We start from the raw sequence: 14,142 nt of genomic DNA on the forward strand, positions 1-14,142 counted from the left end.
TCAGAGGGCTGGTGCAGGCTCCCTCACCAGGACACAAGGATGGCTCATCCTCATACTGACCATTACTCCTTTCTGCCCATCCATGCCTGGAGGACCTCTGAGGCAGAGCTGAGGTCTTCCTCTTCTCCCTCGTGGACCCTGGAGAAGATGAGAACTGCTCCATTAGCAGTACTGGGACAACATCTGAGATCCTTCATGACACAACTTGGGGTATTTCCCCTAAAGCTCAATGTGGGTATCAGTAGAAGAAAATACTCGGAGTCTTCTGGATCTCCAAACAGATCAGATGTGATGAGACAGAGCCCTGGACTTTGCACCATCTGCCCCATGTGGGCAACCACAAGGATCTCCTTATAGCCACAACCTTCAGAAAGGGCAAATGCTATGGGGCAGAAGTTTTCTTTCCTCAGCTCTTTGTTCAGACTAATTTAAGAAGCAGAGTCTCAGCAGGAGGAGAAGGACTTGCAGAATAAGATAACACCCTCTCACATTAGAAACAGTTCAAACCCAGGGACTTTCTCTTTTTATTTAGGGAAAAGACAAGTAGAAGTGTGGGTGTAGAAAGCGGCATCTCACAGTCTCTCGTTAATCAACGTCTGAATGGAAGTCATTTATTATCTCATACATGGCTTTCTGAGCATGCAGTGCTAGTAAATGCTAATCTAAAAACTTCCAGCCTTTTTAAACATACATGAAGGGCTCTCGTACTTTCAGCTCCTTCCTCCCTTGTGTGATTCTTTCGATAAATTTTTCATGACAACGTGCAGCCTGGGGAATGAGGAAGGAAAGAACAACGGTCTGGGGCTGGATTTGGTCCATACTTTAGTGTTCTAGAAGGGGGATTTCTAAACCTTGCCCACTGTAGGGGCAGTTCTTCCAATAATCACCCATGGTTTTGTGATGAAACATGGCGTGGGATCCAGCTGTAGCTGCTGAGCAATGCTGGAATCCCAAAACTTCCTCTGTACTCAGATTGCTCTGAGTCAAGCCTTTATTTGATGTCAGAGGACAGTATACAGATGTTCAACCTGATTAACACTGCAACACTTGGCTCCACCACCTTCCTTAATTCTTCCCTGGGACTTAAATCCCAGCATTGGGTATTCCTTGTGTCCTGGTTACAAACTTTCTCAACACATGATATTTTGGGGGTTAATAATCAACAAACCTACAGAGATAACTTTAACCAATCTTCTGCTAGGCTCCAGTTGGAGTTGGAAGGCTCTGGAGTTGGAAGGGATTTTTAAAGGCCATTGGTCCAACTCCCCTGCAATGAATAGGGACATCTACAGCTCAGTCAGGTGCTCAGACACCCCATCCTGACCTTGGAGGCCTCTAGGGACAAGGCACTTGTGTCACTGGGCAGCCTGTGACAGTGCTTCACTACCTTATTGTAAGAATGGTAGTGAACCTAGTTGATCTAATGAGGTCCAGACTCATTTGGACTTCATACAAAATTGGGTCTGAACAAGCCCAAATTCTACCTTTGACAGCAAGAACATTTTTCACTGATGTATCTTCACCAGCACAGGCCTGTAATGTCAGATGTAGCTGCACATCAACTAAGTTCTTTGTGCTTTTAAACGTGTTTGTAATTTGGCACAGGACCATGATGCAATGGCCATGAGAGTTTGGATTATTTGGCTGGGATGAATCTGCAGTACATAAAAAATTAAAGCCAGAGTTCCTTCTTCTCTTTTCCATGCCTCCAAATTACAGTGCAATTTACTGCCCATCTGGCAGCAAACTCAAGTATTTTTTTGCATTTGGGGTTATGGTTTAGTGGGCATGGTGATGTTGGGGTTGATGGTTGGTCTTGATGACCCTTGATGTCTTTTCTGGCCTTAATGATTCTATGATTTTGCAGACAGTATGTGTACACGTGTCCTCTACATACACACACAGAAAGATTAAATCCTTAGACTTACTTTTGTAAGGACAAATCACTCAATGGTGTGACATGTCACACCAAGTGAGGCCAGTACGAGTTAAAACAAGGCTGTCTCTGAGATGGCTTATTTGACATTGTTCATCTTTCAGGTAGTTAGCCAACTTCAGCTTTTCTTTTGTTCTCTGTTCTTTCATATTAATATATATATTCTTTCATTCAAGCCTTTATTCTTTCATTCAAGCCTAAAACTCAGCCAGTTCCATCACTTGAAAAAGGTATTTTCACTTCCAGTCCTTTTCCACTTGAAAAGCTTTTCTTACTTAATGGATGCTACCTAAGGGTGGATGATTAGCATTAATCTCTAGTATTGTCCTTCTGCATTGTGTTGGCAGCAGCAAGACACCCTTCATTACCATAGAATCTGGAGGCAGCATGTTCCTACTCATAAACAGCATTATCATGTCTCATTTCCAAGTCTTTTTGTTACATTCAAAAGATGCCTAGCATGTCTTGCATGCAAAGACACCTGTTAAGAGTGGGCTTCAAACAGGGTTTGAAAGCCACTTGCTCCTTCTGGAGCCTGGGTATCCTGCTCCCTAATTAGCAACAGGAGGGGTGCACTTGATGCTAACTTGAAATTAGCAGCCTTCCTTCCTTCATTGAGAGGTCATGTCTTGCACTGCAGATAGGAAAAGAAGAGAGGAAAGGAAAAAATACTTATGGGGATAAATACACCAAGAGATGAAGTATATTGACCAAGATCACACAGAAAGATAGCAGATGTTGCAGCCATCCTCTTTTAGTTTGGGAGACCTCAGGTGCCAGTTTGTAAGTGGAGGATATGTACGGAATCATAGAATCATTAAGGTTGGAAAAGACCTCTAAGATCAAGTCTAACCATCGACCCACTCCCACCATGCTCACTAAACCATGTCCTCAAGTGCCACATCTCCAAGGTTCTTGAACTTTCAGGGACAATAACTCCACCACATCCCCAGGCAGCCTGTATGCATGGTGATGTGGAGGGATCCATCTGGGGTTCTGTGTCACATGAGGGTGTAAGATGCAAACCCTTGGATGGCAACTGGGGAAGAGACTTCTAGCAGAGCTCTCCAAGGAAGATAAATCCATGAGGTCTAGGGCAGCATCTTATCTCCTCCTGCTCTTGGAGAAGAATGGCTACGTGCAGATCCTTGCTGGTGTTGCTCTGTAAGTGTTGGTATATGGGTTTCTAGACAGCACAGGTGTCATGGCATTAAGAATCACAGAATCATAGAATTGCTCAGGTTGGAAAAGACCTTAAAGATCATCAAGTCCAACCACAACCTAACCATACTACGCTAACTCTAACAACCCTCCGCTAAATCATGTCCCTTGCTGCTCACCTGTGGTCCTGGTTTGCCCTGGGGCCCTTGAGGTCCATCTGGTCCTGCAACTCCAGCTTTTCCAGGCCATCCCATTTGTCCTTTGAAGCCTCCCAAACCAGGAATTCCCTTTGACCCCTAAAAATCAGCAGGAGAGAGCGGTTCAGATATTTTATCAAGCACAGATGGTTTTAGAGACAGGCAAACCAGATATTATCCAAATATTTTCATGGGCCTTGGCTATACAGTGAGACCCTTCATTTTTGCTTTCCATTTCTACTCTTCCAGAAAGCACCTCATTGCTTGGTGACATGGATGTTCCTCCCCTCTAGGACGATGCCCAACAACTTCTAATGCCCAACTTTCTTTAAATATGTAAGAAGATTCCTTTAGTCTGTCTTTTTCCATATCCATGTCCAAGGCATCTAGGAGGCAGCAGTGTTATCCATTTTCTCTCCTCTGCAGCATGCCCAGCATCCTGTGTATGGTGGTGTTAAAATCATAGAACTACAGAATATCCCAAGTTGGGAGGGACTCATAAGGATCATTCAGTCCAAGTCATTGAGTTGAATAAACTCTGACAACTCATCCCACTTCAAAGGTCTGGATGGCTTTTCCTCATGCTAAGCATGCACCCTCCTGGGGTTTCATGCATCAGCAGGAGGTGAATTGAGGAAGACCTCCTTCTCCTGCCCTTTCCACCTGCAGTCCCAGCCTTAATGCTCCAGACAGTTGACATTTGACCACTGAAAAGGGTACCTATGATGCATAAAGTGCATAATATCGTTAACTTGACCTGATGGATGTGGGATTCATTCTTTTATAAATGGCAGCTCAATGCAGTGTGGCAAGCACTAACCTTTTCTCCTTTCTCTCCAGGAATCCCAAAGGCACCGTCATCACCTGGTGCTCCTTGTTCACCCTGGAGGGAGCCAAAATAAAACTACAGCCGACGCAGACTTGGCATGGTTGCGATTTTCTGAACAAACCACCTCTTCTTCACATTACAATATTATTTATTAAGTGTAACCCATCAGAATCTCTCATTGCTTTAGTGGTACTCAAAGAGACTGAAAGTAATCATGTTAAAAAGCCCCATTACTTATCATGTGCAGTAGTGCATGAGAAGCATCTGGGCTGGGGTGGATGAAGTTGACTGAGTTGAGTGAAGAGGTCCCTCACCCCAGATGTCTAAGAATTTTCACCCAAATATATGTCAGGTTATAGGATTAGATACAAAATAGCCCCTGTTTGTGCTGTCAAGAAGAAATAAGCACATTTCACAGGTTGCTTCCCAGAGGTTTTAGGCAACTTCCCATTTGCAGGCAGATGTGCAATTTAGGTATTCACCTTTGGTCCGTATGGTCCATCTGATCCTGGGATTCCTGGCTTTCCAGGACTGCCAATTTCTCCCTACGGATGCAAAATCAATGAATAGGATGTAAGCAAACACAATCTCTAAAGCACTGGGAAAACTAGCTCCAAAATGTTAAGGCAAGTAAATGGTGCTGTGGAAGGTATGGAAATAATGACACTTCTGGTAGGAGAAACCCTAAATACAGGAAAATTCCTACTTCAGATTGATACAGACTTTAGACTGCCCTGACTTCATAACCACTTATATGAAAGTAGCTGGGAAGTTCACTGAACAGTACTTAATTTACCCAATAGGCCAAGGCAGATGAAGGAAAATATTAATAATAAAAATATATCCCCTTGGTTCAGTTGTCAAGTGTTCCCTTACATCTTACTGAGCTCTTCAAAACCCTTCATAAAAAGACCATTAAGGGCCATTATCCCTGTTTATAGAGAAAGGACCGTTGGTGCTGGCAATCAGAGCAATGTGCCTGGCAGTAATTGCAAATTAAGTCCAGGCAGTTGCTAAGCCACAGACCAGAAGGATATTTCGAAAGGAGTTCAGATTGTAAAAAAAAAATATGTGTCAATCCCCAAACTGTGACCACAGGCTGCAGCCTGCAGCTTCAAGCCATAGAATCATAGAATCATTAAGGTTGGAAAAGACCACTAAGATCATCTGGTCCAGCCATCAGTCCATCACCACTGTGGAGAGGGTCTTCTGCATGAGCTAGCATGGTTTCTTCAAGCACAGTGTTACCCTCGTAATGAGTAAGAAATAGGAATCACTGCTGGAAATGGGGCTACCTGAGTAGGAGATAGAGCTGGGCTGAGCTCACCTTGATGCCCTTGGCTCCTGGAGCACCAATGCGTCCTGGCAGCCCACGTAAGCCCTGGGGAGAAAGCAAATCATGGGAAGTCACTGATGACGTATCAAGGTGAAGGCAAGTAGGATGAAAACTGTGCACATGGTCAGCCCTAATGCAAGAATATCCCTGACCCACAGAACCCTTCCCCATGAACACCATCCAGCCTGGAGTCTGAGTTCTCCTCTCTGCCTGTCCCAAACTTTGATTCACGGGATGACAAAGTGGTTGAGGTTGGAAGGGACCTCTGGAGGTCATTTTACCTGGTGTAGGGATCCTGCTTTGGCAGGGGGGTTGGACTCGATGATCTCTGGAGGTCCCTTCCAACCCCTACGATTCTGTGATTCTCTGATTTTATCCAACCATTCTGCTCAAACAAGGCCATAAAGTGATGGCTGTCCAGGACAACATCCAGACAGCTTTTTGAATACTGAGATTTCATAGGATCTCACCCAGCCCCTACCTTTGTTCCTTTCCGCCCGATGTCCCCAGTGATCCCAGGATCACCTTTTTCTCCCTAAAAATAAAATAAAATAAAATAAAATAAAATAAAATAAAATAAAATAAAATAAAGTAAACATATAATACACATCCTGACAGATTAAGAATGCTACCCTGGTGATAGCATCACTTCCCATTTATATTGTTCTTTTAACCACTGGGGACTCCTGAAAAACTTGCAGATCATAGATTCATAGAATCACTGGATGGTTTGGGTTGGAAGGGATCTTTAAAGATCATCTTCTTCAACATTCCTGCCATAAGCAGGAACAACTTTCACTAGATCAGGTTGCTTAAAACCCTGTCCAATGTGACTTCCAGTGATGGGAAATCCACGGCTTTTCTGGTCAACATATTCCAGGGTCTCTCCACTCTCATTATTGAAAATTTCTTCCTCATATCCAATCTAAATCTATACTTTTTTTTCTGTTTAAAACTTTTCCCCCTTGTCCTGTCATCATAGGCCCAACTAAAAAGTCTTCACCTGTCTTTCTTATAACCCCCTGTTACATATTGAAAGACTGGAAGAAGTTCTCCCTGGAGACTTCTTTTCAGTAACAAAGGAAAACTCATGGTGAATTACATGGGAGAAGTTGAACTCCACCACTAGAGATACACACATAAATTCTCTACTGGCATCTACAGAAGTCTCCTAAGAACTGGGCCAGGATGTGCATTAGAGCCCTCTCTAGGAAGTTCAGGCAGAAATTTCATCTCTCTTTTGGAAAGAGTCGCCCTCAACTCTTATTTCTAATTCTAGTAATGGGAAACATGGGATGTGGGAAGAGAAATGAGCTCAGGTTTGAGAAAGACCAGGAACCTCTTTCTGCCTTCCAAACTAACCATGTCCTTTCTTGCTACTCACTGGCTTCCCCTTCTGTCCCTGAAGACCTCTGTCACCTTTGGCTCCCTTGATTCCATTCTTCCCATCAAGGCCTGCTGTACCCTGCCAAAGAGGAGCACAATGAATTTCTCTATAGCTTTTGCAAGGAGACCACAGAGTACAGTCATCAGGGTGGAAATTCAATAGTAAGAGCCTGAGTAGAATGTTTCAACAGTTGGAGATCAAAAGCCATCCTAATACTAGCACTAGATGAGGCTTGGGTTAACAACCATTGACAACCACTAGCGAGTGCAACCCAGAAGCTGGCTTTTTTTACAATCACAGGTTGGGAAACTGAGGCACACAGAAGTTAAAGATTAGTTCTGGGGAAGAAAATTGGGATGGTGATGATTGCAGGTGGAAATAGGAGCAGAAACACTAAGCAGGCACTGTGTGAGTTGCTTTGTTGGGTTGCCCACAATCCTGGGCATTAGGTCAGCAGCTCAGTTTAAGACATGCAAGTCCCATTTGGTTAAGGGAAGACATGCTAGGTGGTGAAATTCAGTTTGTGAACAACCATTCTACTTGCATGGGGTTGTTCACTGTTTCAGTGCAGAGAACATCTCCCATCTGGGGATAAAAGAGATTCTCATCCAGTCCAAACACGTAGGCAATACAGGACAGAGTCACTCCTCCATGAAAACACCACAGCATTGCAATCTGGAGGTCTGTGAGCCATTCTGCAGCTTAGCTCAGCCTGGGACATACAATACTTCATCAAATATTTATTTATATTTTGGAGTAAAGGCAGTATTTGATGACACACAACGTGCTCCTCCATGACTCTGTTGATCACGTCTGGATTGGGTAAAGTCCACGCTCCTCAAGCCCTGCTTGCATGACCAGGCCTGAATATCTCATGCATGCTGTTTATTTATTGGTAACTATTTATTGAAACAATCAATATGAAGCTCTTGCTGAGGAAGTAAATGGACTATAAAAAGCACAGCTAATTAGAATTCCTGTTTGCTAGGACAGATTGCACGTTTGGAGGGTAATAAACCTTTTGGTTCAATGGTTAAATCTCAAGAGCCCAGGATACCTTCAATTGCCTGGCATTTTTCAGATTGCTCTGAAGTAGGTACAGATCCATCTGGCTAGGGATTTATATATATACACCTGTACCCAAGGGGATGGGCTAAGGTTTATTCTTGAATACTGCCTGATCCTGAAGGAACTTGACACTAGTTAGCAACTTCCCAATTAGCTCTAATAGCCCTCTCAGCACCTGAATTTATTCATCCATAGGGGTTTCTGTGTTAAAGTGAGATCTTTCTGTCTTTTCTTGTGCATCCCCCACCTTCTTGTCTCCAACTCATAGCTCTCCTGTGAGCCTTAGACTGCAAGGTGCTTCTTGCCTTCAGCCTGAAGGGAACCCAAATGGCTTTAGGAAGATTAAAGCTCAGAGTACGTGCTGTTAAGTAGAAGGGTAAACGGTCTTAGTTGTGCCTACTCAGAAAATCATAGAATCATCAAGGTTGGAAAAGACCTCTAAGATAATCAGATCCAACCATCAACCCATTCCCACCATGCCCAATAAGCCATGTCCCTCAGTGCCAAATATCCTCATATCTTGAACACCTCCAGGGATGGTGACTCCCCCACCTTCTCGGCCATCCCGTTCCAATGCATTATCATTCTTTCAGAGAAGAAATTGCCCCTTATAACCAACCTGAGCCTCCTCGCCTGAAAAGAGTCAAGAAGGAAGAGGATTTAAAAATGAGAATGAGAGGAAAATGTTCATGCACTGAGCAAGGGAAACAAGCTGAATGGAAATTTGTTCCCTGAGATTTACATTCTGTGTTTTGCCAGGGCAAATAAAGGCCGGGCAATAAAAGCTAGTAAAATGGCAGTTTAAAGGCAATTACTGGTGGACTACTGGAAATGGCTCTTGCTGTTTGGTTCTGTTATTAAAGTGTTGCTGGAACAGGCTTCATTTAACTGTAAAGACACCAGGTTGCACGAAGGCACGGCAATGGAGAAGCTTAGTCATAAGTCCTGACGCAAAGATGACTTTGAACTGAGCTTCTCTGCACAAATTCCTGCAAAGATTTGGGTTGGAGCCAGGGAGGAGCGTGTGTGATCACCAGGCTCAACGTCTCCATTCAGATGAGCTGGGAAATTAGCTGGGTCACCCTAGGAAAGCATCAAATCCATCTGCAGGAATGCACTGCAATCCGAAAAAATAAATCTAAAGCAGCAGGAAAGACATATCAAAGGACTAATGCATTTCCAAACCAGGATGTAGGTCAGCCACGTTCAATCCAGGCACAGGGAGGGCAGTGCTGCACAGTGCAGACTCAAGTGATGGCAAATAATTGTATGCATTTTGCTGCATTGGCTAAACTCAGTGAAGAATATGCAGCTGTTCTTTCCATTTTGATAAAGGAGTTTGAAAACAGGTTTCAAGATTGCAAAAAAATAAATAAATAATAATAAAAAATTACGTTTATGACACCATTTTCAGTTCATATCAATACAAGACCTGCAAGTCTTGGAACACATAGAGTTGCAATCAGATATGCAACTAAAAAAACCTGATCGTGTCTCTTTACCCCTTTCATTATCCCTCTCTTACCAGAGGAAAACATCCCTCGCTTCACAATCACACCTTATTCATGTGCATACTGCCAAAAAGCAATGGCATTCGTGAACAATCGTCAAGGATGAAGTGCAGGAAAAGTAAAATTTCATCAAAAAATCCCTGATGAACACCTTGAGGGATTTCTATGAATCGCAGCCACTTCCACTCAACCAGACTGATGCATCAGCTTCACAAAATCATGGTCAAATATTCCACCACTTGTATGCTTTTGTTCCTCTCTCTCTTTATTTTTTTTTTTTTAACACTTTAACAAAAATATTAAAAATTAAAATGTTTTGTTACTTATACTCTAATGATAACATATAATTTAACTAGGGTTGCTCCGAAAGTAACGCCTCCTGCTTTATTATGTTGGCCCATTATGTCAGAGGCGGATGTTGGTGATATGGTAGTAGAATTTGAACCTTCCCACCAGTATCCTCTCACATTTTTGTTGCTGTGTGTGACAGATGGCAGCAGAAGGGCACAGTCACGACAGAACGTCACCTGACGTGGAAGTGTGTATGAACAAAAGGTGTATCACTGAATTCATCCATGTGGAAAAAATTGAACCCACTGGTATTCACTGACACTTGCTAAATGTTTATGGAAACCAAACAGTAGATGCTGCACAGTGAGGCAGTGGGTGGTGCATTTAAACAGCGGTGGTAATGGGTCACCTCTGCTGGTGCACATTTTTATGAGCACAACACACAAGCTCTTGTCTATCACTGGTGAAAAATCATAGCTGCTGGTGGTGACTATGTTGAAAAATAGTGGTTCATAGCTGAGAATTTGCTCTATCAAACTGTTATTCTGCCCTCTGTACCTGTTGTAGTCTCCATGGAAATAATTAGGAGGCATTACTTTTGGAGCAATTTATGTGCACGGGGCCCAAGCAAGACAAAAGTTTGGAAACTCATGGCATAGGCTGTTACCTTTGCTAAAATGTTTCCCACTTCTTGGGCTTCAGTGCTCAATATTTGATGGGGTGATACATCTGAAGTAGCTGAGTGTCTCAACGTGAGAGTTCCAACTGTGTTTTTTATCCCTTCCCTGTTGTGTCTTCTGTCTAGACATCAATTTATTTGGGCAAAGATTTCCACCTGTCTAGAAGGTCTGGCTGACCAAGTTCCTGATTACCTTGAATTTTCCAGAAATGCTCATGGCACCCTCTTTGGCCAAAATCATCTCAGATAATGGCTTTTCCCACTCTAATTGGGAAGTCAGAGGCACCTCTCGTCAAGCCCAGGATGGACATGACACCTCAGCTTTCTTCACCTCTGTCTTGAATTCACCCACTGGTCAGCAGGCAGGAGAATTGGGTTTCCAAATGGGCTTACCTATTAGGCTTTCAAGTAGGTTCATGCAGCTGGTGGAGGGAGGTAGGGCTCTCATGTTGGTTCCCTGAATAGCTCTTCAATAGCTCAATCTGCTTCAAGAGCTCTAGTGCTTTTACGTTGTCTGATAAAGTCAAATTCAAATGTTGGGTATTATCAAACCTAACATAGTCTTGAGTTAGAGGGCCTTGGTTGTAATGTAACGAAGTGGTTCTCTGCACAAATTCCTGCAAAGATTTGGGCTGGAGCCAGGGAGGAGCCTGCGTCAACAGCCTTTTGGCTTCCTCAGATATAGGGCAAGGATCCAAGGACTGCTGGGCAGCTATAGGGCCCAGTTCTCAAAAGGACATGAAAAACATCTCTGAGACTCTATTTGTAAAGCTAGTGAGGAGGACTGCAAGCCAGGATGGAGAGGTCCTAAGAACACTCATAACTGTAGACTCCGCAAACACAAAATAGTAATAGCAAGAGATGGGGAGAAGAGTATTCATAATACAGCTTTAGGGAGAATAATGGGTTAATCTGCCAGAATTTTAAGGCATGAAAGACGAGGTATATAGAAGAGGAGTTGGAAGCCTTAATACATGATCAAGATTGCACTTTAATAGGCGTAACACAGACTAGAATATTAATATCAAAGGGTGAAGCAGGGCAGGAATATAAATGTAAGTGTGTAGTGCTTTTAGAAAAGAGGGAAGTGTCTTGAATACCAAGAATGCACTCATTTGACTTGAAATCCAGTTGTAAAGTCATCTAAATCCACTGAAATTCTCTGGGCAATGATTATAGGGAGGGGATACAAACGTTGTCACTTGGTTGGGAAGTCCTATAGACCACCAAATCAAAAAGGTAATTGGATGAGACTTATTACAAGCTGGTTTACAGGAGTGATTTTTGGTCGTGCTGGAACTTTTGTCTCCCCAGATATCAGCCAGGAGGGAATTCAGTAGGATGGAAAGCAAGTGGAGAGTTTTTGCAGTGGTGGTAATTTGTAGATACGATGGATGGAATTAGAGGGGGCTGAAGGAAAATGAAGACAGCGAGATATTATCATTGAGGCTTTGCATAACAGACATTGGGTACAGGCAGAATGGAACAAGTCATATCTGCCTTGAAGAAAAGGGAAAAAGAAGACTAGAGCAATGATAGATGAAATAGCTTAAACCCCCCTCTCCCTTAACATGGGAGAAAGCAATCAAAGGATCTGTGAACACTTTGAAGACAAAGTGAGACACTGTCAACCTGGTTTTGTGGAAAGGAAGTCAAACCAGGATGTCATGTCCTACCACGGGTGTCTGAAATAGATGATATGAGTCATGGTCTGAGAGTACCCTAAAGCTCTCTATTAAATAGTCTCAGTCCAGCGTGCTTGGATGCGGAAAGCGAACACGGCAGACATCTAACCTGAGGTCAGATGAATTTCATCCAGGCTGTCGTATATCATGGTTCCTCTGTCACAGCCCTGGCTTTGATGTGAGAGTTGCAATTTTAGAAATTTAATGAAAAAACAAAACCAAGCATAGTGTTCTTAGTCCAGCTCCAAGCACAGCAGGGATAGTGTTCCCCACACCAGCAAAATCACCAAATATTTTCCAAAGAATGATTACTTAGCTCTCCTTGGATAATGATCGACAAGATGCCAATTTCTGGCCATTAGTTATGTCATGAATTGATCCTTATGGGTGCTGGTAGAAAACTGCACGTTTCCCAACCACAAGCAGACTGCTGCTGGTCAGGATGGTGGATTCCCACTGGAATTCAATTGTGCTTCCTTTGATGCTCTACAAACATCTTTATTCACTCCCTGCACTACCAAATTTTAATGCTAACATTTGTCACCCATGGACTCAGGTGCTCATAGTGAAGCAGTTTCCAAAATGTACTCTATGTGTGGTGATCAGAGAAGCATAGAGTGGCTTGGTTTGGAAGGGACCTCAAAGATCACCCAGTTCCAACCCCTAGTAATGAGGAGTGCAGCATACTGATGTCTTATGTCATCCTCATTGCTCTGGTAAAGTGCTCATCAGCTGCTTGCAGTCAAGCAGAGGTTGAAATGCTTAATTGAATGAGGGCATTTTTCTCAGTAAGCAATTACCAGTTTGGATCACGAGCTCACAAATACTACACAACCATCACCAGTAATCAGCTGAGCAACGTCATCTGTTCATGTCTGGAAATGCTAAAGGCATTAAAAATAATAAGTAGATGCATATTTCATGTGCATTCATATTGCGTGTTTGTGATGCAAAACACAACATCCTATTACAACTTACCTTTGGCTTTGGTCCCTCTTGCCCAAGGCTGATTTTCCAGCAAAACCTCTCTGAAAGTGGGCTTTGTGGAAAAGCACTGAGCCAACATCACCTCACCTCCCCCATGACCCATTCATGTGGCCATAGGTGGAAATGCCAGCCCAACTATGTGCCCAAAGACAGAGAAACATGCTCCAACTCACGGCAGAGCCCAGCAGGCCTGGTTCTCCTGGCTCCCCCTGAAAGGAAAGTGATGATGAGTAACAGTGGGAAAGTGCTGCTGCACTTCCTCTGGAATTGGGGATTGTCAGAGGACATATCTACAGGAGATGGAAGGGGCAGACAGGATTCCTTAAATATCTCAGATGGGCAACTGAAGGGAGCCCTGTGTCTCCATTGAGTATAATTTAGACAGGAATTCATACCTTGCATGTAAATGCTGACATTTCAGCAAATCATTACTATCTTAGCACAGGGAAGATGTCAGAGCACTGTGCTGCTTTAGGAAAAGGGAAGAATCTCTTGGGCTCTCCTGGTTATTTCTACTTTTTGGTAGCTCCACAACATTTAAATCAGTGCTTTCAAAGAAGGAATCATACAATCAATCATAGAATCATAGAATGGTTTAGCTTGGAAGAGATCATGCAGCTCCAACTTGTGGGCTGGCTGCCCCAAACCAGATCAGGAAGCCCAGAGCTCCATCCAACCTGGCCTTGAATGCCTCCAAGGATGCAACACCCACACCTTCTTCGGGCAAAGAATCATATGGTGAAAAAAAAAAAGTATATAAAATCCTGTCGAAGGATTTTTATATATCAGTTCATGTGTGGTTTTAATGTTTAATCCTTAAAGAGGATACCTTAAAATAGGTGTTGGGTGTACTCACTTTCTGTCCCACTGGTCCTCTTGTTCCAAAAAGCCCCATGGCTCCCTTGGAGCCAGCTTCACCTCTGATTCCCTAAAATTATAGAATACCTGTCAAATACATTCTAAGTACATTGTGCTCCTGAAGCAGCCCCTCCTGAGAAAAAATCCTATGAAGATGGAAGAGTGAAGGGCAGTAAGAATCATTTCTATAGCAAGCTTCACCTCCAAGGATTCCAAA

At 43.2% G+C, this 14,142-nt stretch overlaps 1 protein-coding gene across 1 annotated transcript in view; it reads right to left on the reverse strand.

The window, feature by feature from the left end:
* LOC116236422 (uncharacterized) overlaps positions 1-14,142 on the reverse strand; it is an 86,831-nt gene that overhangs the window by 9,998 nt on the left and 62,691 nt on the right. Inside the window, exons 72-80 of the mRNA XM_090133832.1 lie at positions 13,924-13,995; positions 13,241-13,276; positions 6,844-6,924; positions 5,941-5,994; positions 5,451-5,504; positions 4,606-4,668; positions 4,115-4,177; positions 3,277-3,393; positions 61-138 (exon numbers count right to left, since the gene is read on the reverse strand). Of these exons, the coding sequence (XP_089989958.1) occupies positions 61-138; positions 3,277-3,393; positions 4,115-4,177; positions 4,606-4,668; positions 5,451-5,504; positions 5,941-5,994; positions 6,844-6,924; positions 13,241-13,276; positions 13,924-13,995 (618 nt within the window). The remainder of the gene's footprint in view (positions 1-60; positions 139-3,276; positions 3,394-4,114; positions 4,178-4,605; positions 4,669-5,450; positions 5,505-5,940; positions 5,995-6,843; positions 6,925-13,240; positions 13,277-13,923; positions 13,996-14,142) is intronic.

This window comes from Phasianus colchicus, chromosome 1, assembly GCF_987193195.1.
Source record: "Phasianus colchicus chromosome 1, bPhaCol1.hap1.1, whole genome shotgun sequence".
In the NCBI taxonomy this organism is placed as follows: Eukaryota; Metazoa; Chordata; class Aves; order Galliformes; family Phasianidae; genus Phasianus; species Phasianus colchicus.